At 47.4% G+C, this 23,205-nt stretch overlaps 1 protein-coding gene across 1 annotated transcript; it reads left to right on the forward strand.

The window, feature by feature from the left end:
• Positions 1 to 12,456: 12,456 nt before the first annotated feature.
• LOC135973104 (uncharacterized) lies at positions 12,457 to 19,881 on the forward strand. Its single transcript, XM_065554682.1, has 2 exons — positions 12,457 to 17,052; positions 17,725 to 19,881. The coding sequence occupies exons 1-2, from the start codon at positions 14,581 to 14,583 to the stop codon at positions 17,728 to 17,730; spliced, it is 2,478 nt and encodes an 825-aa protein (XP_065410754.1). The 5' UTR covers positions 12,457 to 14,580; the 3' UTR covers positions 17,731 to 19,881.
• Positions 19,882 to 23,205: the final 3,324 nt, after the last annotated feature.

The following is a 23,205-nucleotide window of genomic DNA, read 5'->3' on the forward strand; positions in this document are numbered from 1 at the left end:
CAGGTGACCCCCCCCCAGAGATGTAGTGGGGCAGCTTGGCTGCCCACAGACCCAGAGGGGGAGGAGCCACTCCCCCCAGCGGACTACAGAGATGTAGAGTCTACTTATGAGGAGAAGCCAGGCAAGTAAGTGTGGCTGAGACAGCTTGACTGAGTATGGGATGGGCATCCTTGTAAAGTAGGAGAGTTTAGTGGCCAGGGATCTGGGTTCAACTCTCAGATTAGCCAGCCCTCCAGTGTGACTGCGGGCAACTCACTTACATGGTCTTGTGCCTCATTGATTTAAGAACTGGGCAAACTCTAAGTTCTTAAGCAGCAATTCTCTTACTTTGCCTAGCTGTACATTTCAATTATTATTGATGGAAATATTTTTTGTTGGTTTGTGTGTGTGTGTGTGTGGGGAAACCAACACTCACTGACTAAAAACCTGCTCCTTCCAAGCCCACATATGGCCAAAATATCGAAAACCTTCCATTCTTGTTCTTTACAGGATTGGAGCAATGTTCCTATGGGGGTTTATTAAGACTAGCTCCTTCCGAATTTGCAGTGACTGTAGAGGTCACTCTTTGCCTGAGAGCAAGTCTACACTTAAAACACTGCCTTGGCACAGCTGCGCTGATGCAGCTGTAGTGCTTTAATGAAGACGCTCTAAGCCGACAGGAGAGAGCTCTCTTGTCGACATAGTTAATCCACCTCCCCAAGAGGCAGCACCTATGTTGATGGGAGAAGCTCTCCCGCTGACATAGCGCTGTCTACACAGGGGGTTAGGTCAGTGTAACTACGTCGCTCAGAGGGGTGGGTAACTTGGTAAATGCCTGACAATAATGGTGCCAAAATATAGACTGGAAGCTCTTTGGGGCAGGGCCATCTTTTTGTTCTTTGTTTGTACAGCTCTAACACAGTGGCATTGTGGTCCATGACTGCTGTAATTCAGAGAACATAGCAGAGACTGAAAGTATGTCTGCACAGTAATTATTGTGGTGGTTCATGTCGATACTCCTTGGGTCAGTGGTGTGCATCCTCACCAGGGACACTTCCACCAACCTAAGAGGGGCAGTGGGGCAGGGGGCGGCTGGGAGCCCAGTCTCTCAGCTCCGCCGGCAGCTCCCTGCCAGGAGCCTGGCTGCCCCACAGGCTCCTGGGCTAACAGTGGGCTGCCCGCGCTGCTCCCCATTGCCTGCAGGGAGTGGGGGGAAGCCACCCGGGGCTTATCGCCCCCCCCACCCCCGCCTGCTCCCCACAGGGAGCCGGCCAGCCTTGTCAATTTCACAGCTCAAGATTGCCTGGTTCCCGGCAGGGGGATTCTTGGGCTTCTCCAGGGGAGCCAGGGCGGGGAGGGGCTTTCTTGTCAATTCCACAGCTCCTGCGTCACCGTAACTACACTGATATAAGCCCTATGCCTCTCATGGAGGTGGAGTTTTTATGTCGGTGTAATAAGGCACTTACATCAGCGGGAGCAAGTCTGTAGGGGAGACACTGACATAGTTAGGTTGACATAACCTGCCTTACCTCGACCTAACTGTGTAGTGTAGACCAGCCCTGAGAGAGGATGATTAGGAGGGTAGTTGAATCAGTTGGTGTTAATCTGGTGTAAGGCATGAGCCAGAGGCAGTGACTGAGGAGCAGCACTGGTGTTCCCGCAGCCAGTCAGCTGGATGAGTGGTGCTGCATTAAAGCCCACACCCTGATGCCTCTGGAGAAGCTGCAGCACCAGCTGCATTGCCCTGCAGCACCAGCTTGGCTTTACAAGGTCTGCAGGCTTCAGCAATGTGTTCAAATCCCCCTTTCTGCATGGTGGGATGTCAAGACAACAAACTCAGTCCTATTGCTGGCACAGGGGCTCAGCCTGCAATCTCTCCAGTAATGCTGAGTCCACAGTCTCCCTTGGCAGTTCGTTCCATTGATTAACTGTTCTTATTTTCCTGCGCTCCGACCTATTAATATTTAATTTTCCCTTCTGCAGCGTAAGCTTATTTCTTCTTGTTCTTTTCTTAACAAGTGAATAATCTCTCCCTGCCCTTTTCATAACCTCCACCGATGTTCTCTGCAAGTTATCCTCTCCCTCCTTTAGTTCTTTAGCCTCAACGTACCCAACCTCTGACACCACATTCGTTTTAGTGCCATTTTCTCTCCTGTGTGGACCATATTTTTTTTCATAATGTGCTCTCAAAAACTGATCTGATTGCTCTACCTAATTATAGCAGGATAATTACTTTGCTCATCTTGCACGCCATCTTATTAATATCTCCCAGCAGCCATATTGCCAACTCTCATGACTTTATTGCAAGACTCGTGATATTTGGTGGGGGATTGTTTTTTTTTCCTTAAAGCCCCAGGGGCAACAGGCTGACCTATGTATATATATATATATATATATATATATATATATATATATATATATATATATATATATATATATATATATATATATATATATTTTAAGGAAGTCTCTAGCTCTCACGGTTACGTGGAAATGTGACAATGTTCACACTAAAGAGTCAAGCCCAAAATTAAGTCAAATTCCTGATTTCTGGGGACCTGACCCATGACTTTTGAGTGCGGGAGGTTGACAATGTTGCAGCATGACATGGCATTTTGTCCCAAATGTCACATGTTTTAATGTTCATCCAGTTCATCTGGTGACGCCAATTCATAAAATTTTCTCCATGGTACTGTCTAGGCCAAACTAATGTTTCTGGGTTTATACCTTCTAGCAAACACTTGTATTTGGTCTCGCTGATTTCGGGGGCAAATTTTCCCAACCGTATGAAGGTGGCAGTGCCAGAGGCTCCATGAAATCCACTAGGACCATAGTTATTGCTATGGATTTCACATGGAAGGTGCTCTGATACTATGGTACTGGGCAGCAGGATAAAACACTAACATCATTTTTGTTTGCTTGCTTTTTTTTTAAAATACTCCCATTGGCCATTTCCATTAGGTGCCTACATGGTAGCTGAGCAGAGTAATCTTGGGAATCTAATCCTGCACTTCTCAAGCTGTCAGATTCATATTTATAGATTGATATTCACAGATTTCCAGGCCAGAAAGAACCATTGTGATCATCTAGTCTGACCCCCTGTGTAACACAGGCCAGAGAACTGCCCCTAAATAATTTCTAGAGCAGATCTTTTAGAAAATCACCCAATTTTGGTTTAAAAATTGTCAGTGATGGAAAATCAACCCTTGGTAAATTGTTCCAATGGCTAATTACTCTCACTGTTAAACATTTACACCTTATTTCCAATATGAATTTGTCTAGTTTCAACTTCCGGTCAGATTGTGTTAGACCTTTCTCTGGTAGATTGAAGAGCCCGTAATTAAATATTTGTTCCCTATGTAGATACTTTTAGACTGTGATCAAGTCACCCCTTAACCTCCTCTTTGGTAAACTAAATAGATTGAGCTCTTTGAGTCTAAGGCATGTTTACTAATCCTCTAATCCTTTTATTTAACCCATGTGGAGACTGCGGAAGCTGAGTAAAGCATGATTTATTAATAAATACCCTGCATTTACCTAGCACTCAAAGCCTTTTAATAGGGGTGTGCGAGTAGCAGCAGCAGCATTGTAAAGATGAAGAAACTGACTTCCTCCAAGGCCATGCACCAATTCATTGCCAAACCCGTCCTCTCATCTGCATCTGCTAGTTGCACTCTGTGTTGAGTAAAGGACTCATGCTTCCCTTTGTCATCCTTGTGCATGTTAAACCTTATTACTAAGAAATACCATGGTTTTAAATCTGTTAAGGGTTTGTGTGCTTTAATCTCTTCATTTCCTCTCTGGCTCAGCCCTATTGCACAGAGAACATCCCAGCTCCTTGCAGAGGCGCCAGCTAAAGCCATGGGGAAGGTGCTGTGTGAGATTGACAGTACTTACATTAGCACAGCTGCTAGCAAAATTAATATTTTTTAAAAAATGCAATTAAATCTGCCTCATGAACCCAGGGAATGAGCGAGAGCTGGGGGGAGAGGACACATAGACAAGGACGGACATGTGCACGCTCACTACTGCAACCAGAGACTGCTTTGGCCCAGAGCAGTCAGTTAAAAATCTGAGCCAACGTAGCTAATGTCCGGCTCTGTGCCCAGAGCAGCCCATCTGTAGCTACAGAACATCATCAGCACACACACCCCACCTGCCTCTCCCTCGGGCGTATTTCTGGGCCCTCAGGTGCCTGCAGTGACAAACCCGGACGCATGCATCCCAAGCCGCTCTGAGAAATAAAGTTCCCCAGACAGCTGAGACGCTGTGCCTCAGAGACAAGTTACCCCAAGAGAAGAGGCTGTTGCTGGCTTGCTCCTTGGCACAGGGTGGGGTCTGAGAGGGCCAGTGGGTGGAGATGAGCCACTGTTCAAGGGCGGCATGGCATGTCTACTCATCTCTCAGCAGTTGGCTTAGGGGCCGTCATACTGGCTCTCTGTTTGGGATCTAACGTGGGTGGTGGGACCAGGGCCTGGGAAACTGATGGGATTCCCTTAACCCTTCCAAACTTTAACAGCCGGGGGCCTTTCAAAGGGGCAGGATCTGTAACAGTGCCAGGTTGGGGGGCACGCCAGTTGGACTCTGCTGAAGCGAATTCAGCTTTAACCCTTTCCAAGGCTGCTCTGGTTGGAAATTTGCCTGCCTTGTCACCAGTTCCAAAGGTTTAAACTGGCTCAACAAGGCAGGCCCAAAGCCAGAGGTGGCGCTCTGTCACAGTGTGCAGACGGCCATGCTTACATACAGGAGCTGCATGGAGCAGCAAGGACTCAGCGCAGGACGACATGTGGTTACAGACAATGCTGCCCTGAGCTTGTCTGCAGTCCCCGCTGTATGCACAAGTAGCCTCACTTGTCTACGTCCTGCCTGGGTCTATGTACAATTTGCCTGCGGTGCATGTAGGACCCCATTAATGTACACAGATGTGCCTGTGCCATGCCGATGCCACAGCAGGGCTCCAGCCCCACAGAGCTCCCTAGCTGCAAATATTTTTGTTTGGCAAAGAGAAAAGAGGGGGTAGGGTTAGAAGGACCGGAGCTGCCGGGCTCTGCATTTGACAGGCAATCAATCTAAGCCTGGGCTCAGCATGTTATTCGTATGGCTTACACATCTTTGCCTGGAAGGGCTGGCATTCATGTGCAGTACACCAGGGCTGACGGTGGCCCAGATGGTCCATGTCACACAGGCTTTGTGTAATCACGCTCAGCTCCTACCACTGCTGCATGTCAACAGGACCCGTCTCAACCCCCCAGTCCCTGGGCACTTCCATGCACATTCTCTGTTGCTAGGGATGTATTTGATCAGTGCTTTGGTGATGCAAATCAGTCTTGACCTGCAACCCTGCTCTTCCAGGCATTCCCCTACACAGCTCTGCTACGGTACCTCCTGCCTCACCCGTTATTCCAGCCCTGAGCCACGCCTGTGAATTGTGCCAAAATGGGGCATGGACCACTAGTCAGACAGCGACCCAGTGACTCCTGTCAAATGCATTTCACTTGGCGCCTGAGCAGTCTTTAGGGTCACACCCATAGATGTTAACGTGCTGGTGGCACCCTGCCCCACCCCATGCTGTAGGTCTTGTCATTTTGGTTGTTTGGCGTGATCGATGTCAAGGCCAGAAGGGAGCCCTAGTGCATCTCATCTGACCTCTTGAATAACACAGGCCAGAGAACCTCACCCAATGACGCCTGTATCAAGCCCAATAATTTGGCTAAAGCAACTTCCACCAATTTGTCCGGTCTTGCATTGAAGACCAAGAAATGGAGATGTCACCACTTCCTTTGGTAGCTTGTGCCAAAGGTTAAACACCCTCATTGTTAAAACTGTGTTAGTTCTAATTAGAATGTGTCTGGCTTTAACTTCCAGCCATTACTGCTTGTTATGCCTTTTGCAGCTAGATTTAAAGAGCCCTTTAGAACTGCGTATATTCTCCCCTTAAAGGGACGCCTGCCCCATGGGTAAGTCAAGTCTCGAGCTCATCAAGGCATCTTCGCCTTTCTCGTCTCGCTAGAAATAGCCACAGATGGCCTCATCCTACTGGCTAACCCAGCATGCAGCCACACCACTTTCCTACCTTGCTGCCACAGAAATCAATGTAGCTGTGTTTACATGGCTGTGAAGCAGTGACCAGGGTGCGAAAGCGGGAGCTGGGGCCTTTCTCACATGCTTTAGATAAGCAAAGACTTCAAGAGGAGCATTTGCATCACCTCCCGTTCTCTTGTGCCAGTATTTATTTAAAATCCTCGATAGTGTTTCTTTCTTCCTTGTGGCTCAACGGTAGGGCTGGTCAAAGCTTTTCAGCTGGAAACTTGTCATGGAAAGGGTGGCTTGACACCACTGCCATGTTTTCACACACATTTTGAGTTGGCCAAAATTTCTCATGACATTGCAACCCATGCACCAGGATACAAAGCCACTCCCTTCTATTTGCCCTGGTGGTCCCTCCCTCACGCTGGAGGGGTGGGGGCAGGCCAAATCTGAGCAAAACTGTGACCCCCAAGTGGCAAGGTGACCTGCCTTGGGGAGCTCGGATGGAGGGAGGGGGGGGGAATGTGGAGCCAGGGAGTGTAGGGGAGGCTGGAGAGCCAAGGGGGGGCAGGTGAGAAGATTGGGGGGACACTGAGGTACATAGGGGGCTGAATAGGGGGCCTGTGGAAGTGGCGAGGGGGGGGTAGTTGCACAGGGAGCTAGGGGATCTCCTGGTTTGTGGAGGGAGTGGAGAATAATGTGGGTAGGCCAGGTATGATGTATGGCGAGGTCCAGGGGACATGGGCGCTTGGGGACTCTGGTGGGGGCGTGATGCAGGAGGGGGATCCTGCAGCCTGGGGGAACATACAAATACATGGAGGGTCTGGGAGGGGGTCTATTTAAGAGCTAGGGCACAGCAGGGTGTGTGGGGGTAAGGGCCCTAAGCAGGGGAGTGCTCGGGGAAAACCTAGCCAGCCAAGGAGTCCTGGGAAGGGGATGGAACTGAGGTAGATGAGGGATCCTAGCATATGTGGGGGAAGTTCATAGGAGTCCCGGGGGCAGGGGTTCCATGGGGGAACTAAGGATGTCTAAGGGGTTGGGGGATTATGGCTGGGGCTTCATAAGAGGCTGTGGATGTATGCAGGATTCTAGGGGTCAGGATTGTATGGGGCTGGGGTTGTGCTAGATTAGAAATGTGGTTGCAAATTAAGTCCATGACTTCTTGTCTTCTCGTCCATGGCCACAGAGACCAAATGATCATCATCTTCTTTATAACAACACTTAGCATAGTCAAAGACTCTTACCAGGTCCCCCCTCAGTCTTCTGTTCCCAAGACTAAACATGCCCAGTTTCTTTAACCTTTCCTCATAGGTCAGGTTTTCTAAACCTTCTAGCCATCATTTTTGTTGCTCTCCTCTGGACTCCCTCCAATTTGTCCACATCTTTCTTAAAGTGTGGCACCCAGAACTGGACACAATACGCCAGCTGAGGCCTCCCCAGTGCTGAGTAGAGCGGGACAATTACTTCCCTGGCTTTACGTACAACAGTCCCGCTAGTACACCCCAGAATGATGGTACCTTTTGGTTTTGCAACTACATCACACTGTTGCCTCATATTCAATTTGGAATCCCCAGAGCCTTTCCAGCAGTGCTGCTGCCCAGCCAGCTAGTCCTCATTTTGTAGCCGTGTGGAAAGGGAGCGTCAGGTGGAACTGGATTGGAACTCAGGAGGGATGTGTTTGCTTTCCAGCGCTACCCCCAACGTGCTCTGTGACTGTGGGCAAATCCTGGGAGGTGCAATTTTCAAAGGGGCTCTGCTGACCAAAGTGGGTGCTGACCTCTTTTTGAAAATCTGGCCTTAATCACTGTGTGCCTCAGTTCCCCAGCTGTACACTGGGGATAACACCACTTCCTTCTGCCCACCCTTAGCTCTGTCCTGTTGCCTTAGATTAGAAATTCTTTGAGTCAGGAACTGTCTCACCATGCGCAAAGCAGAGCATAATGGGGTACTCATGCACTGCAGACATGGAACTCCCATGATGATAATAATAGATAGAGATATATCTATCTCATAGAACTGAAAGGGACCTTGAAAGGTCATTGAGTCTAGCCCCCTGCCTTCACTAGCATGACCAAGTACTGATTTTGCCTCAGATCCTTAAGTGGCCCCCTCAAGGATTGAACTCACAAACCTGGGTTTAGCAGGCCAATGCTCAAACCACTGAGCTATCCCTCCCCAGGGTGGCTCAGCTAGAGGGCAGACCACAATGCATCATAGGAAATGTATGCCATGCAGGCAGCCCAGCACAGTCAAACTACAAATCCCATGAGGCACCGTGGCAGCTCAAGTGGATCCAGTTTGATTCCATTTTTCAAACAAACATTTGGGGTTGACCTATTCTCCCCCTCCAGCCCCCAAAACCATCATTTCAGTTTGCTACTGGAAAAATTTTGGTCTTATCAACTTTTTTCTTTGGACCAATTTGATTGTCTGGAAATCCCATTTTCCACTAAAAAAATATTTTGACAGAAAAGACCAGCCAGCTCAAATATATAATCAAACCAAATGAGTGTAGGAAACAGGTACACCCTATTTGAAATAGCAGCCATTCCCACATGCTTACCATGCGGCAAGTTCTGTATAACGATAGGTCTGTAAACACGCTGCACCTGCATTGCAATGCCCTTGCTGGGGTCGGCACACAGTGAGGTGGCTTTTTATGAGATCTCCGCTTCTAAAGTGACTTCCTGTCCACAATAAGCCATTCAGTCCTTTAGCCCCCTTTCTAAATATTCCCCAAAGCCTGTAACTCATGATAAGCCGCCTTAGCCTTCAGCTGTGCGGGCCAGTTATGGGAGGATTTGTAGAGGCAGAAGGAAGCAATATGTTATAATGCCGATAAGTACCTCCTGGCTGGCCATGCTGGCTCTCCCTGAGCAGTCACCACACTGGCATCTTCTCCTGCCAGCATTAAAAGCAGACCGGCACTGGGCTCCATTACTGGCCATGCCTTTGTAATGACTGTATTGGTGAAGGCGCCCTTTGCACTTTATTGTGCGATGTCATTGCATAGAAAAATCCACCGGGCATTTGCTCTAATGGCATCGCCCCTCCTTAAATTCATATCACAGCTGTTTGAATGCTAAGCCTCCTGCAGAGACATAGTTGGAGCCTGTAGGATTGCTACATGATGTAGCGTTTATAGGGCTCTGGCCTGCCACTGCTAAACATTAACTAGCTGGATTTTGCCCTAATTATTCTTACAGCACTTTACAGCTGCCTTATCTAAATACCCCAGCGGGTGGTATTATTCCTGTCTGACTGAATGGGACAGAGACATCAATCAACCAAGCCCTCAGGTTTCAAGTGTCCATTAATTTTGATTTCCTCAACTTTTATAGTCGCCTAGGCCCCACTCCTCAAAGGTATGTGGGTGTCTCACTCTATTGAAATCATTGGGCATTAAGGGCCTAAACACTTGGAGGACTTGGGCCCCAGATGCTAGTTCTCAGAAGAACTCCTTGATGCTGTCTGCTGCTCCTGGCAGAGAATGGGCATCACCACCACATATGGGTTCTGGGGCTTGTTTGTGAGGGCAGCAGAGCTGGGACTAGCACCTAGCTCTCCTGAGCCCTGTCTGCTGGCCTACACCACCTTGTTGGCTACTGTCCAGTCCTGTTATGTTTCGCCCTGGGCACCGTATTTCTGCAATGTGCTGCATGAAGGGCTAATGCAAAGCAGGTGCCATCCCCCTCCTCCCACAGCACAAGGCAAGATGCAGCAATGAGTCCTCTTAATGGCAGAAATGTGTCCAGTACCCGTGTTTCAAACAAACCCGTTACCCACAGAGCCTGCCTTTGGACGTTCTCTCAAGCCTATGTCTGCATGAGCCAGGCACTGGCAGGGCTGCAGTTGCCTGCGGCTGCTCTTCCATTAATGTCAACTGGTTGGCGCGATTTCGTGGGAATGTTTGTATTGCACTTGGTGGGAACAGCTCATGCACTTACACAAAACAGGCTTAGCTGAAACAACTCAACCCCCAGCCAACACGCTGGCTGGGATCATAACCTGCCCAGAGCAAAGCAGATCACTTGGCTAGGGCCTCAGTGGGCGCTGGGGAGGGAGCTGTGACTTAACAATTCCTTGGCTCGTGTTGGTTGCTTCCAGCCTTCATGTGTTTCTAAAGCAATTTTGATTTGTATGTAATGGTCTGAGGCTGCTGGGTACACTGCAGGGCCGTTGGCTTATGCCTGCAGCCATGGGTGCGGGAGCAGCACTGGCTGAATAGTTTGGATTTTCCCCCTCCTTTCCAATCTTTGTCATCTGAAAATGTAATCAAAGCCAACCCCTCCTGGGTAGACCCACAGGGGGAGGGGGAGTTGTGAGTGCTGATTCTGTGTATCCCAATGGAGCCATCAGGCTGACAGAACTCCTCCAGCTTGACAAATTTTGGTCTCTAAAGGCAGCAGGTGTGTGAGGAGGGGAAGGAGGAGGAGACAATGGAGTGGCAGGTTTCTTATAGGTGATCGACTGGCACCTCCCTAGCTTTAATTCATTCCCCTGGAACATGCCAGTCAGATCATGATTGGATGGAGGAAAAAAACCTCCGCAACTAAGCCAGTCAACACAAACAATGGCCTGCATGTCTGGGAAAAACAAAACAAGGTGCAAAAATTCAGTGCCAGCTTAATATAGAGAGAGGCCCAAATGCCAGCGGGAGGTTAGTGAGAGAGCAAAAATCCCATCTATCCTATTGTTTTATACTGCTGCCCATCACCGTGGTGTCTGATCACTTCCCCCCTAAAATAGATAGCAGTGAAGGCTCAAGTGGACTTCATGTCTCCCTGGCTCTGCTGGGGCTAGAGCTCTGCTTGGGGTCAGGTGGGATGGTTGCTGGCTGATTGTTTCATGTCAGAGGTGGTGTGTGGGCAGATGTAGCTGCCAGTGCGGAGCGTCATTTTTGCTATGGGGACTTTTCTGAAGAGGGAGGAATCCCACCAGAATACTATCAGCTGAGAGGCACAATTTCACACCTTTACTATCTCCCATCCACTGGAGCACTCCCTTCTGGACACGAAGCAACGAGAGCAAAGCTGTGACAGATGCTAGCGCTCAGTGTTGATCACCAGACTTCACAAAGCCACATCTGGAATAAAGGGCCTGCTGCCTGAGATCCCATGGCTACATATCATTGCAGGTGAACAACAGGGGCAGTGCCCAGAAAGGCAGAGCACCCTGGGAGGACCCTGCCCTGACCATGGGTAAGAAAGGCTGACAGAAGGTGCCAGGAGCAGCAGTTAACTATGTAGATGGCACAACAGCCAGCATGGGATCTGCCACATGCTCCATCCTGCTACTCCCATCCTTGGGGGTAGGGGTGGTCAAAATGTTTCACGGGCTCATGCAGAGCCACCAGTCTCAGTGAGGCATTATGGAGTTTTTTACAGCTGAAAACCCAGAAAGCTTCTTGATTGTTTCTTGGCCGGCTTATGAGATTTGAGCATCTCGCTAGCTGTATCCGGAGGCACTGAGCTCCTTATAGGATGACCCCATGGAAGGAGATGGAGATGTTCTAATGGCCAGAGCACAGGACTTAGAATAAGAGCTGGGTTCCAATCCCTATTTTGCCACTGATATGCTACACGACCATGGCAAAATCACTTGATCTCTGGGCATGTCTATGCTACAGGTCATTGGCAATCATTCAGCAGTCATTTAACGCATATTAAAATTTTAGTATAGACAAGTCCTCTATGTAAAACAGGGATAAATACTAGCCTCCCAGGAATGACATGGGGCTTAATTCAGGTGTGTTTGTAAAGTGGCCTTGAGAACCTAGGCAGGAAGGTGCCCCTTAAACATGTTATCCTAAAGAAGAGAGAGAAATGGGGAAAGACTCCAGTCTGGTGAAGGTCTCTCTAAAGCCTATGAAGAAGCTGAAGGGCTGACCACTTTATAAGTAAAGGAGGCTGAATCTGTTTCCTTGTTCAGCTTCCAATAGATGGAAGGGGCAGCAAGAAGAGCATGAAGAAAAACGATGGAACCTTTACACAACCTGTGACTAATGAGGTGACTCTTCAATCTTTCAGTGAGTGGAACGAGGCAGTGATCTAAACTTTGGGGTTTGATTAGTGTTTTGATGGCCAACCCTGCCATAATCTTTGGCATGGTATATGGCAAATTACTGGATAATCTACTGTGGTTTTCAATTATGCAGACAGATTTTCTGCAAATACTTGCCTGAATGAGTGTTTTTGATGTATTCACCAGATCCTCAAAGAGCCTTGAAATCAGTGGGAGTTAAGTGCCCATGTACTGTGATGTTGCAGTCTATATGGTTTCATAAAAATATGCTAATGAGTGAATATGATATAACTGGAATATGCTTCATGCAAAAGGTCTCTTGTAAGATATCATTACAAAACTTATAATCTACTGCGTTTCAGAGTAGCAGCCATGTTAGTCTGTATCCACAAAAAGAACAGGAGTATTTGTGGCACCTTAGAAACTAACAAATGTATTTGAGCATAAGCTTTCGTGGGCTACAACCCACTTCTTCGGAAACCTACTGAGTGTGATCATCCTGTTTGTATAAATGTACGACTCTTGTATCTGAAACTAAAAATATGAAATATAACTCTGAGGACCTATTGTAATTATGCAAAGTGTGGGCTATTAATGGTGGTTTGGAATCTTGATGACTCCCATTAACCAGGACAATTGTCTGCAGATGGCTGTGTTTTACCTGTAAGTCTTCCTGTATACGTGTGTGCTGGCAAGTGGGCAATGAAGTCTTGCAGTGACATGTGATCATGTCACCTGAACTGGAATCCATCTTTAACTTGAAGTCTTTCCATTGAGGAGGGGGTGGGAACCCAGAGATGGACAAAGGATTCCTGCCTTATGCAAAAGATATATAAAGGGGTGGAACAGAACAAAGCTGAGGAGCCATCATGAAGAATCCCCTAGCTACCACCTGAGCTGGAACAAGAGCTGTACCAGGGGAAAGAATTGTGCCCAGGCCTGGAAGGTGTCCAGTCTGAGGAAAAAACTTACTGAAGCATCTCTGAGGGTGAGATTATCTTTATTCAGTTTGATTGAACATAGATTTGCGTGTTCTATTTTATTTTGCTTGGTGACTTACTTTGTTCTGTCTGTTAGTACTTGGAACCACTTAAATTCTACTTTCTGTATTTAATAAAATCACTTTTTACTTATTAATTGACCCAGAGTATGTGTTAATACCTGGGGGAGCAAACTGCAGTGCATATCTCTCTATCAGTGTTATAGAGGGTGAACAATTTATGAGTTTACCCTGCATAAGCTTTATACAGGGTAAAACGAATTTATTTGGGTTTAGACCCCACTGAGAGTTGGGCATCTGAGTGTTTGTCATAACTATAAAGGGAAGGGTAACAGCTGTCCTGTGTACAGTACTATAAAATCCCTCCTGGCCAGAGACTCCAAAATCCTTTTCCCTGTAAAAGGCTAAGAAGGTCAGGTAACCTGGCTGGCATCTGACCTAAAGGACCAATAAGGGGACAAGATACTTTCAAATCTTGGGGGGGGGAGGCTTTTGTTTGTGTTCTTTGTTTGGGAGTGTGTTCGTTCTCGGGACTGAGAGGGACCAGACATCAATCCAGGTTCTCCACATCTTTCTAAACAAGTCTCTCCTATTTCAAACTTGTAAGTAAATAGCCAGGCAAGGCGTGTTAGTTTTCCTTTGTTTTTCTCAACTTGTAAATGTACCTTTTACTAGAGTGTTTATCTTTGTTTGCTGTACTTTGAACCTAAGACTAGAGGGGAGTCCTCTGAGCTCTTTAAGTTTGATTACCCTGTAAGGTTAATTTCCATACTGATTTTACAGAGATGATTTTTACTTTTTTTCTTTAATTAAAAACCTTCTTTTTAAGAACCTGATTGATTTTTCCTTGTTTTTAAGATCCAAGGGGTTTGGATCTTGATTCACCAGGAGTTGGTGGGAGGAAGGAGGGGGGATGGTTAATTTCTCCTTGTTTTAGATCCCAAGGGGATTAGATCTGTGTTCACCAGGAGTTGGTGGGAGGAAGGAGGGGGGATGGTTAATTTCTCCTTGTTTTAAGATCCAAGGGGTTTGGATCTGTACTCACCAGGGAATTGGTGAAAGGTTTCTCAGGGCTTCCCAGGGAGGGAAAAATTGGGAAATGGTGGCAGCGGAACCAGAGCTAAGCTGGTAGTTAAGCTTAGAAGTTTTCATGCAGGCCCCTACATTTGTACCCTAAAGTTCAAAGTGGGGATCCAGCCTTGACATGGTGGTAGAGCGGTGGGATCATTTTAAACCCAAAAGCCAGTGAGATTTTTTTTTTCCTTCTAGCTGCTTGGAAAGCGGAGCTGGAGGTAGATAGATGCATATCTTATCTCTCCTTGCCTGAAGGCAGAGGTGTTAAGTTTTTTTAACAGGTCCTTTGTTAAGAGAAGTGTTCAAATGGGCAAACAAAGGTAAAGGGAATTTACAAGCTGAATTTTTTTTTTCTTTTTACATCCTCGGGAGTAGCTAGTTAGAAAGTCTCTGTTAACTCAGCAGCAGCCAGAGCTGAGAGCTTCCCAGTTTCAGTCAACTGCAGAGGGGGTGACCCAGCACAAGAAAACAGGAAAATGACTACAAAAGAAGAAAAAGCCAAAGAGGAGGCCCACAAGAGAGCTATGGAGCTGAAAGAAAAAGAGATAGAGCTGAGAGACAGAGAAGAGAAAGCCAAAGAAGAGGCCCACAAGAGAGCTATGGAGCTGAAAGAAAAAGAGATAGAGCTGAGAGACAGAGAAGAAAAAGCCAAAGAGAAGGCCCACAAGAGAGAGATGGAGCTGAAAGAAAAAGAGATGGAGGAGAGAGAAAAAGAAAGGAAGCATGAACTGGAAGTAGCAAAGTCTAAGCAGGATGCACCAGGCAATCATAACAACCCCCCTCCAGGTACCACTTCCCATCCCAGAAAATTCCCCACCTACAAGGCAGGCGATGATACTGAGGCCTTCTTAGAAAAATTTGAAAGGGCCTGCCTTGGATACAGCATCGCTGCAGACCAGTACATGGTAGAGCTGAGGCCACAGCTCAGTGGACCCTTAGCAGAGGTGGCGGCTGAAATGCCTAAGAAACACATGAACAGTTATGAACTTTTTAAAAACAAGGCCAGACTCAGAATGGGGCTAACACCTGAGCATGCCCGTCGGCAGTTCAGAGCCCTAAAGTGGAAACCCGATGTGTCATTTACCCGGCATGCCTACCACATTGCCAAAAATTGTGATGCCTGGGTATCAGGAGCAAATGTTAAATCTCTGGAAGATCTGCTTTCCCTAGTAAAAATGGAGCAGTTTTTAGAGGGTGTTCCTGAGGAAATAGAAAGGTACATCCTAGATAGGAAGCCCAAAACTGTAACTGAGGCGGGGGAGATTGGAGCCAAATGGGTGGAGGTGGCAGAAAAGAAAAAAACTAGTAGCAGTTGGAGCGAATATCAGAAGGGGCAAGCCGAAACAAAACCTTACCACCGGGGACAACCCAAGGCCCCACCCACATCCCAAGGGAAACCCCAGACGCCTTCTCAACCCACCACACCAGTCTCCACCAACCAACATCGCCCCGGTGATACCTTAGCAGAGCGATGTTTTAAATGTAATGAACTGGGACACATAAAGGCTCACTGCCCCAAGAACCCCAACCGATTACAGTTCATTACACCCCAATCACCCCAAAGATCCCCAAACCTAGATGCCTCTCTCATACCCTCGGAGCGAAGGGAAACCTTGAGAGTGGGCGGAAAGAAGGTTACCGCCTGGAGTGACACTGGGGCTCAAGTGTCAACTATCCACCAATCCCTAGTGGACCCCAAACTCATCAACCCGGAGGCTACAGTGACAATTCAACCCTTCGTGTCACAGTCTGTAACCTTGCCTACAGCCACGTTGCATGTCCAGTACAAGGGCTGGTCAGGAATGTGGACTTTTGCAGTCTATGACAATTATCCCATTCCCATGCTGCTGGGGGAAGATTTGGCCAACCATGTGAAGCTAGCCAAGAGGGTCGGAATAGTCACCCGCAGCCAGGCTAAGCAAGCTTTCACCCCCATCCCTGTTCCTGAGCCGTCCACCAGGGCCCCGTCTGTGTTACCAGAGACCCAGACAAAGGTGGTGGAACTGGATCCCCTGCCAACGACTGCAACAGCCGTAGTGGATCCAATCCCAGAGACCCAGCCAAAGCCAGTCCCAGAACCGGAACTGACAACGCAACCAGCACCAGGACCATTGCCAGCACTGAGTCCAGCGCTTGCAAACCCGTCTACAACTCCAATGCCAGAGGGCACCAGCGAGCCTGACCTGGCAGAAGCAGCAGATAACCCTACCCAAGACGCTCAGCCAGAGCCTGAGATACCACATAGTGCACCAGCGGACAGCGGTTCACAGTCAATGGAAACAGCCCCAGCACCTGCATCGCTTCCAGAGGGACCAAGCCCCAGTCCACAGTCCAAGGAGGAACTGATGTCTCCAGCATCAAGGGAACAGTTCCAGGCCGAGCAGGAAGCAGATGACAGCCTTCAGAAAGCTTGGGCGGCGGCGCGGAGCACCCCACCGCCTCTCAGCTCTTCTAACCGATCCCGGTTTGTTGTAGAACAAGGACTTTTATACAAGGAGACTCTTTCTGGTGGGCACCAGGAAGATTGGCATCCTCAAAGACAGTTGGTAATTCCCACTAAGTATCGGGTAAAGCTCTTGAGCTTAGCCCATGATCATCCCAGTGGCCATTCTGGGGTGAACAGAACCAAAGACCGGTTGGGGAAGTCCTTCCACTGGGAGGGAATGGGCAAGGACGTTGCTAAATATGTCCGGTCTTGTGAGGTGTGCCAACGAGTGGGAAAGCCCCAAGACCAGGTTAAAGCCCCTCTCCAGCCACTACCCATAATTGAGGTCCCATTTCAGCGCGTAGCTGTGGATATTCTGGGTCCTTTCCCAAAGAAGACACCCAGAGGAAAGCAGTACGTACTGACTTTCATGGATTTTGCTACCCGATGGCCGGAAGCAGTACCCTTAAGCAACACCAGGGCTAAAAGTGTGTGCCAGGCATTAACAGACATTTTTGCCAGGGTAGGTTGGCCCTCCGACATCCTTACAGATTCGGGAACTAATTTCCTGGCAGGGACCAGGGAAAACCTGTGGGAAGCTCATGGGGTGAATCACTTGGTTGCCACCCCTTACCACCATGAAACCAATGGCCTGGTGGAGAGGTTTAATGGAACTTTGGGGGCCATGATACGTAAATTTGTAAATGAACACTCCAGTGATTGGGACCTAGTGTTGCAGCAGTTGCTTTTTGCCTACAGGGCTGTACCACATCCCAGTTTAGGGTTTTCACCATTTGAACTTGTGTACGGCCGCGAGGTTAAGGGGCCATTACAGTTGGTGAAGCAGCAATGGGAGGGTTTACGCCTTCTCCAGGAACTAACATTCTAGACTTTGTAAGCAACCTACAAAGCACCCTCCGACACTCTTTAGCCCTTGCTAAAGAAAACCTAAAGAATGCTCAGGAAGAGCAAAAGGCCTGGTATGATAAACATTCCAGAGAACGGTCCTTCAAAGTAGGAGACCAAGTCATGGTCTTAAAGGCGCTCCAGGCCCATAAAATGGAAGCATCATGGGAAGGACCATTCACGGTCCAGGAGCGCCTAGGAGCTGTTAACTATCTCATAGCCTCCCCCACCTCCACCATAAAGCCTAAGGTATACCATGTTAATTCTCTTAAGCCCTTTTATTCCAGAGAATTAAACGTTTGCCAGTTTACAGCCCAGGAAACAGATGACGCGGAGTGGCCTGAAGGTGTCTACTACGAAGGAAAAAAGGATGGTGGCGTGGAAGAGGTGAACCTCTCCACGACCCTTGGACGTCTGCAGCGACAGCAGATCAAGGAGCTGTGCACAAGCTTTGCACCAATTTTCTCAGCCACTCCAGGATGGACCGAACGGGCATACCACTCCATTGACACAGGTAATGCTCACCCTATTAGAACCCCACCCTACCGGGAGTCACCTCATGCCAAAACTGCTATACAAAGGGAGATCCAGGACATGCTACAGATGGGTATAATCCGCCCCTCTAAGAGTGCATGGGCATCTCCAGTGGTTCTAGTTCCCAAACCAGATGGGGAAATACGCTTTTGCGTGGACTACCGTAAGCTAAATGCTGTAACTCGTCCTGACAACTATCCAATGCCACACACAGATGAGCTATTGGAGAAATTGGGACATGCCCAATTCATCTCTACTTTGGACTTAACCAAGGGGTACTGGCAAGTACCACTGGATGAACCCGCTAAGGAAAGGTCAGCCTTCGTCACCCAGGCAGGGGTGTATGAATTCAATGTACTCCCTTTTGGGTTGCGAAATGCACCCGCCACCTTCCAAAGACTTGTAGATGGTCTCCTAGCAGGATTGGGAGAATCTGCAGTTGCCTACCTCGATGATGTGGCCATTTTTTCTGATTCATGGGCAGAGCACCTGGAGCACCTGGAAAAAGTTTTCGAGCGCATCCAGCAGGCAGGACTAACTGTTAAGGCTAAAAAGTGTCAAATAGGCCAAAACAGAGTGACTTACCTGGGGCACCAGGTGGGTCAAGGAACTATAAATCCCCTACAGGCCAAAGTGGATGCTATCCAAAAGTGGCCGGTTCCAAAGTCTAAGAAACAGGTCCAATCCTTCTTAGGCTTGGCTGGATATTATAGGCAATTTGTACCCCACTACAGTCAAATCGCCTCCCCGCTGACAGACCTAACCAGAAAGAAACAGCCAAATGCAGTTCAGTGGACTGATGAGTGTCAAAAGGCCTTTAACCAGCTTAAGGCAACACTCATGTCTGACCCTGTGCTAAGGGCCCCACACTTTGACAAACCGTTCCTAGTAACCACAGATGCGTCCGAGCGAGGCGTGGGAGCAGTTTTAATGCAGGAAGGACCGGATCAAGTATTCCATCCTGTCGTGTTTCTCAGTAAGAAACTGTCTGAGAGGGAAAGCCATTGGTCAATCAGTGAAAAGGAATGCTATGCCATTGTGTACGCGCTGGAAAAGCTATGCCCATATGTTTGGGGACGGCGTTTCCAACTACAAACAGACCATGCTGCGCTACAGTGGCTTCATACCGCCAAGGGAAATAACAAAAAACTTCTTCGGTGGAGTTTAGCTCTCCAAGATTTTGATTTTGAAATACAACACATTTCGGGAGCTTCTAACAAAGTGGCTGATGCACTGTCCCGGGAAAGTTTCCCAGAGTTAACTGGTTAACAATTGTTCTTGGAATGAAACATATTGTTAATTTTTATATAATCAGTAGTATGTCTAAAGGTACATGTGTCTTATTAACTCTGTTTTCTTCTAGAACTCCAGGAAGAAATCACAGCCAGTGTGGAACCGAACGTCCAACACTATCTGTGATTTGGGGGGCGTGTTATAACTATAAAGGGAAGGGTAACAGCTGTCCTGTGTACAGTACTATAAAATCCCTCCTGGCCAGAGACTCCAAAATCCTTTTCCTTGTAAAGGGTTAAGAAGCTCAGGTAACCTGGCTGGCATCTGACCTAAAGGACCAATAAGGGGACAAGATACTTTCAAATCTTGGGGGGGAAGGCTTTTGTTTGTGTTCTTTGGGAGTGTGTTCGTTCTCGGGACTGAGAGGGACCAGACATCAATCCAGGTTCTCCACATCTTTCTAAACAAGTCTCTCCTATTTCAAACTTGTAAGTAAATAGCCAGGCAAGGCGTGTTAGTTTTCCTTTGTTTTTCTCAACTTGTAAATGTACCTTTTACTAGAGTGTTTATCTTTGTTTGCTGTACTTTGAACCTAAGACTAGAGGGGAGTCCTCTGAGCTCTTTAAGTTTGATTACCCTGTAAGGTTAATTTCCAAACTGATTTTACAGAGATGATTTTTACTTTTTTTCTTTAATTAAAAACCTTCTTTTTAAGAACCTGATTGATTTTTCCTTGTTTTTAAGATCCAAGGGGTTTGGATCTTGATTCACCAGGAGTTGGTGGGAGGAAGGAGGGGGGATGGTTAATTTCTCCTTGTTTTAGATCCCAAGGGGATTAGATCTGTGTTCACCAGGAGTTGGTGGGAGGAAGGAGGGGGGATAGTTAATTTCTCCTTGTTTTAAGATCCAAGGGGTTTGGATCTGTACTCACCAGGGAATTGGTGAAAGGTTTCTCAGGGCTTCCCAGGGAGGGAAAAATTGGGAAATGGTGGCAGCAGAACCAGAGCTAAGCTGGTAGTTAAGCTTAGAAGTTTTCATGCAGGCCCCTACATTTGTACCCTAAAGTTCAAAGTGGGGATCCAGCCTTGACAGTGTTAAAGACCTGTTAGCTGCTTTCAGGTAAACCTGCAGCTTTGGGGCAAGTAATTCAGACCCTAGGTCTTCGTTGGAGCAGACGGGAGTGTCTGGCTCAGCAAGACAGGTGCTGGGGCCCCGAGCTGCCAGGGAAGTCAGGGGTAGTAGTAGTCTTGGCACATCAGTTGGCAGCTCTCAAGGCGGGGGGGGGGGGGGTTTCTGTGATCTAACCCATCAAACCCATGTATCTTTGAGGATCCAGGACTAGGTTTTTAACAATTTTTTTTTTATGAAATATGGGGTTCGATAACATGGAAAGGGATAACTACCAGCCAACATACACAACATAATGGAAATCTTTAACCCAAGGAACTGCCTGAAACTAAACTTGTAGGCTAGATCTAATGTAATTAACATGCTTTGCAATCCAGACTACTCTTTTCGCTGATGCTTCCCTTGTGAAGTTAGGGAGACATTAGAAAATGAAGAAATTTATTTCTCCTGAATAATAATACAAGGCGAACTTTAAAGTTCTACAATTAAATGCAACACCAGAGCCAGAGGCCACTAAATATCTAAGGGCATTAAATTAAACACATGGTCTGCAAGGATTCCAGGAATGATCTCCATTCCATGTGTGGAACAAGGATTTAAATCATTCTAGAACTACAGGGATTGGATGAGACCTGCCTCGTGGCAGATTATCTTACATCTACCTACTGCAGGGTTTCCTGCAGCTTTTCCCGAAGCATCTGATGCTAACCACAGTCAGAGACAGGATCCTGGACTTGCTGGAGCATGTGTCTGACCCAGTCTGGCCACCCCTATGTGAAGTTATCTAATTCAGAAGAGTTTTTCTGAATAATGGGCTACTGTGTTAACTGAAATGGGATCATATATTCCAAGGCCAGAAGGGTCCACTGTGATCATCTAACCTGACCTCCTGGACAACACAGGCCAGAGAACTGCCCCAAAGTAACGCCTAGAGCAGATCCTGTAGGAAAACATCCAGTCTTGATTTACAAATTGCCAGGGATGGAGAATCCACCCTGACTCTTGGTAAATTGTTCCAGTGGTTAATTGCCCTCACTGTTAAAGCATGAATTGTTATTTTCAGTCTGAATTTGTCTAGCTTCAGCTTCCAGCCACTGGAGCTTGTGATACCTTTGTCTGCTAGACAGAGGAGCCCATTGCTAAAAATGTTTTCTCTATGTGGGCACTTAGACTGTCAACCAGTCACCTCTAAACCCTTTCTTTGTTAAGCACAATAGATTGTCCTTGAGTCGATCATTGTGAAGCACGTTTTCCTTTAAATCATTCTTGTAGCTCTTCTCTGACCCCTCACCAATTTATCATCATCCCCTTGAAATGTGGACACCAGACCTGGACACAGGCTTCCATTCACATCAGGGCCAAATAGAGGTAAAATAACCTCTTTTTTCATATTCAAGATTCCCCTGTTGATGCAGCCAAGGATTGCATGAGCCCAAGGGAGCGCATGTTCAACTGATTATCGACCATGCCCCCGAAATCTTTTTCAGGAGTCAGTTTCCCAGGATAGAGTCTACCATCCTGCAAGTATGGCCTGCATTCTTTGATCCTAGATGTAGATATTTACATTTAGCCACATTAAAATGATAAAGGATGTATAACCTCCCCTTGCACAGGAAAGAGCCTCACTGAATGGGTCTCTTCCTCTCTCTAACACCAATGATTCTAAACATGTCACTGACTGTTGGTATCTTCCTCAACAGGGCTCTATGTATCATGTGACTGGCCCAGCCATTAGGGTGTCATTTCATGATGTTTCAATGGCAGGCTTTCTTCCAGCTGTGCCCATCTCCTCTCTGTGACCCACTGTACAGTTAAGGGGAAACTGAGGCACAAAGAGACTAAGTGACTTGCCCAAGGTCACACGGGAAGTCTGTGGCAGAGCAGGGACTTGAACCTGGGCCTCCCCTGTCCAACCATCCTTCCTCCCCCACACAGCAGGAAGCCAGTAGTAACTGAAATGCTAATAGGAAATTTGTTCCAGGAATGAGTTGCAGGCAAAGTTTTGCCAGACAGAGAAATAATGAGCCTCTATATAACCAGCTTTGTATCCAGCTACCCCAGCCTGATGTACTGTCACTCCTTAGCTCAAAGGATTCTACTTAAGTGGAAAAAAAATTGTTTTTACAGGGAAACGATGTAAATTAAAACGGGAAAAGAACAAGAGTTTAGTGGAGGCCAATACAGAGACACAAGTTAGTTTTGTACACAGAAATAAATACTGACCTAATCCAACCAAGTGCAAGACGAAGATTCGGTAGAGTGTGTGTTGACCCAGGAATGATGCCCTCCAACAGCTATGGACTGAGCAGGGCTCTCTCATTCCCATAAAAAAAGTTGCTGCTAGATTAGAGGTGAGTGGGCTTCCAGGCCCATACAGACAGGAGTGGCTAAAACTGGCAGGAGGCAGGCAAAAGCTTCTAGACAGGAGCTGCCTTTAGGTAACTTACTTTCTTTGAACTACTGCACTTCAGAGCCAGATCAGTGACGCTTGCTGTAGCAATCACATAGGTGGCTCATTTTAGCAAGGATCTCTCTTTGCTAAAAGTACCAACGCTGACCATGTTGGAAAGCACGCTCTCACGTGAGCCCAATTCTGCTCTTACCTTCACCAACATAAAAATTCAAAATCACTCTCTGAGAACAACGGGCTACACTTACACAGGAAGTGAGAGGAGAACTGGGTCCAGGAGTGAACTCAGCAACCTAGGAAGAGGCCCTTTTCCAAGGCCACAAGCATGAAGGCGGCTATGGGCTGTGTAGATAATAGAAGGCTTTCTGTTCTCACACATTCCCCATCTGAATCCTGAGTTTGACTATGGACTAGGATTGTACATTAAACCTTAATCAGGTTACTGTAGCTCCAGGAACTAATGAC

Source organism: Chrysemys picta, chromosome 8, assembly GCF_011386835.1.
Source record: "Chrysemys picta bellii isolate R12L10 chromosome 8, ASM1138683v2, whole genome shotgun sequence".
NCBI classification, from domain to species: domain Eukaryota; kingdom Metazoa; phylum Chordata; order Testudines; family Emydidae; genus Chrysemys; species Chrysemys picta.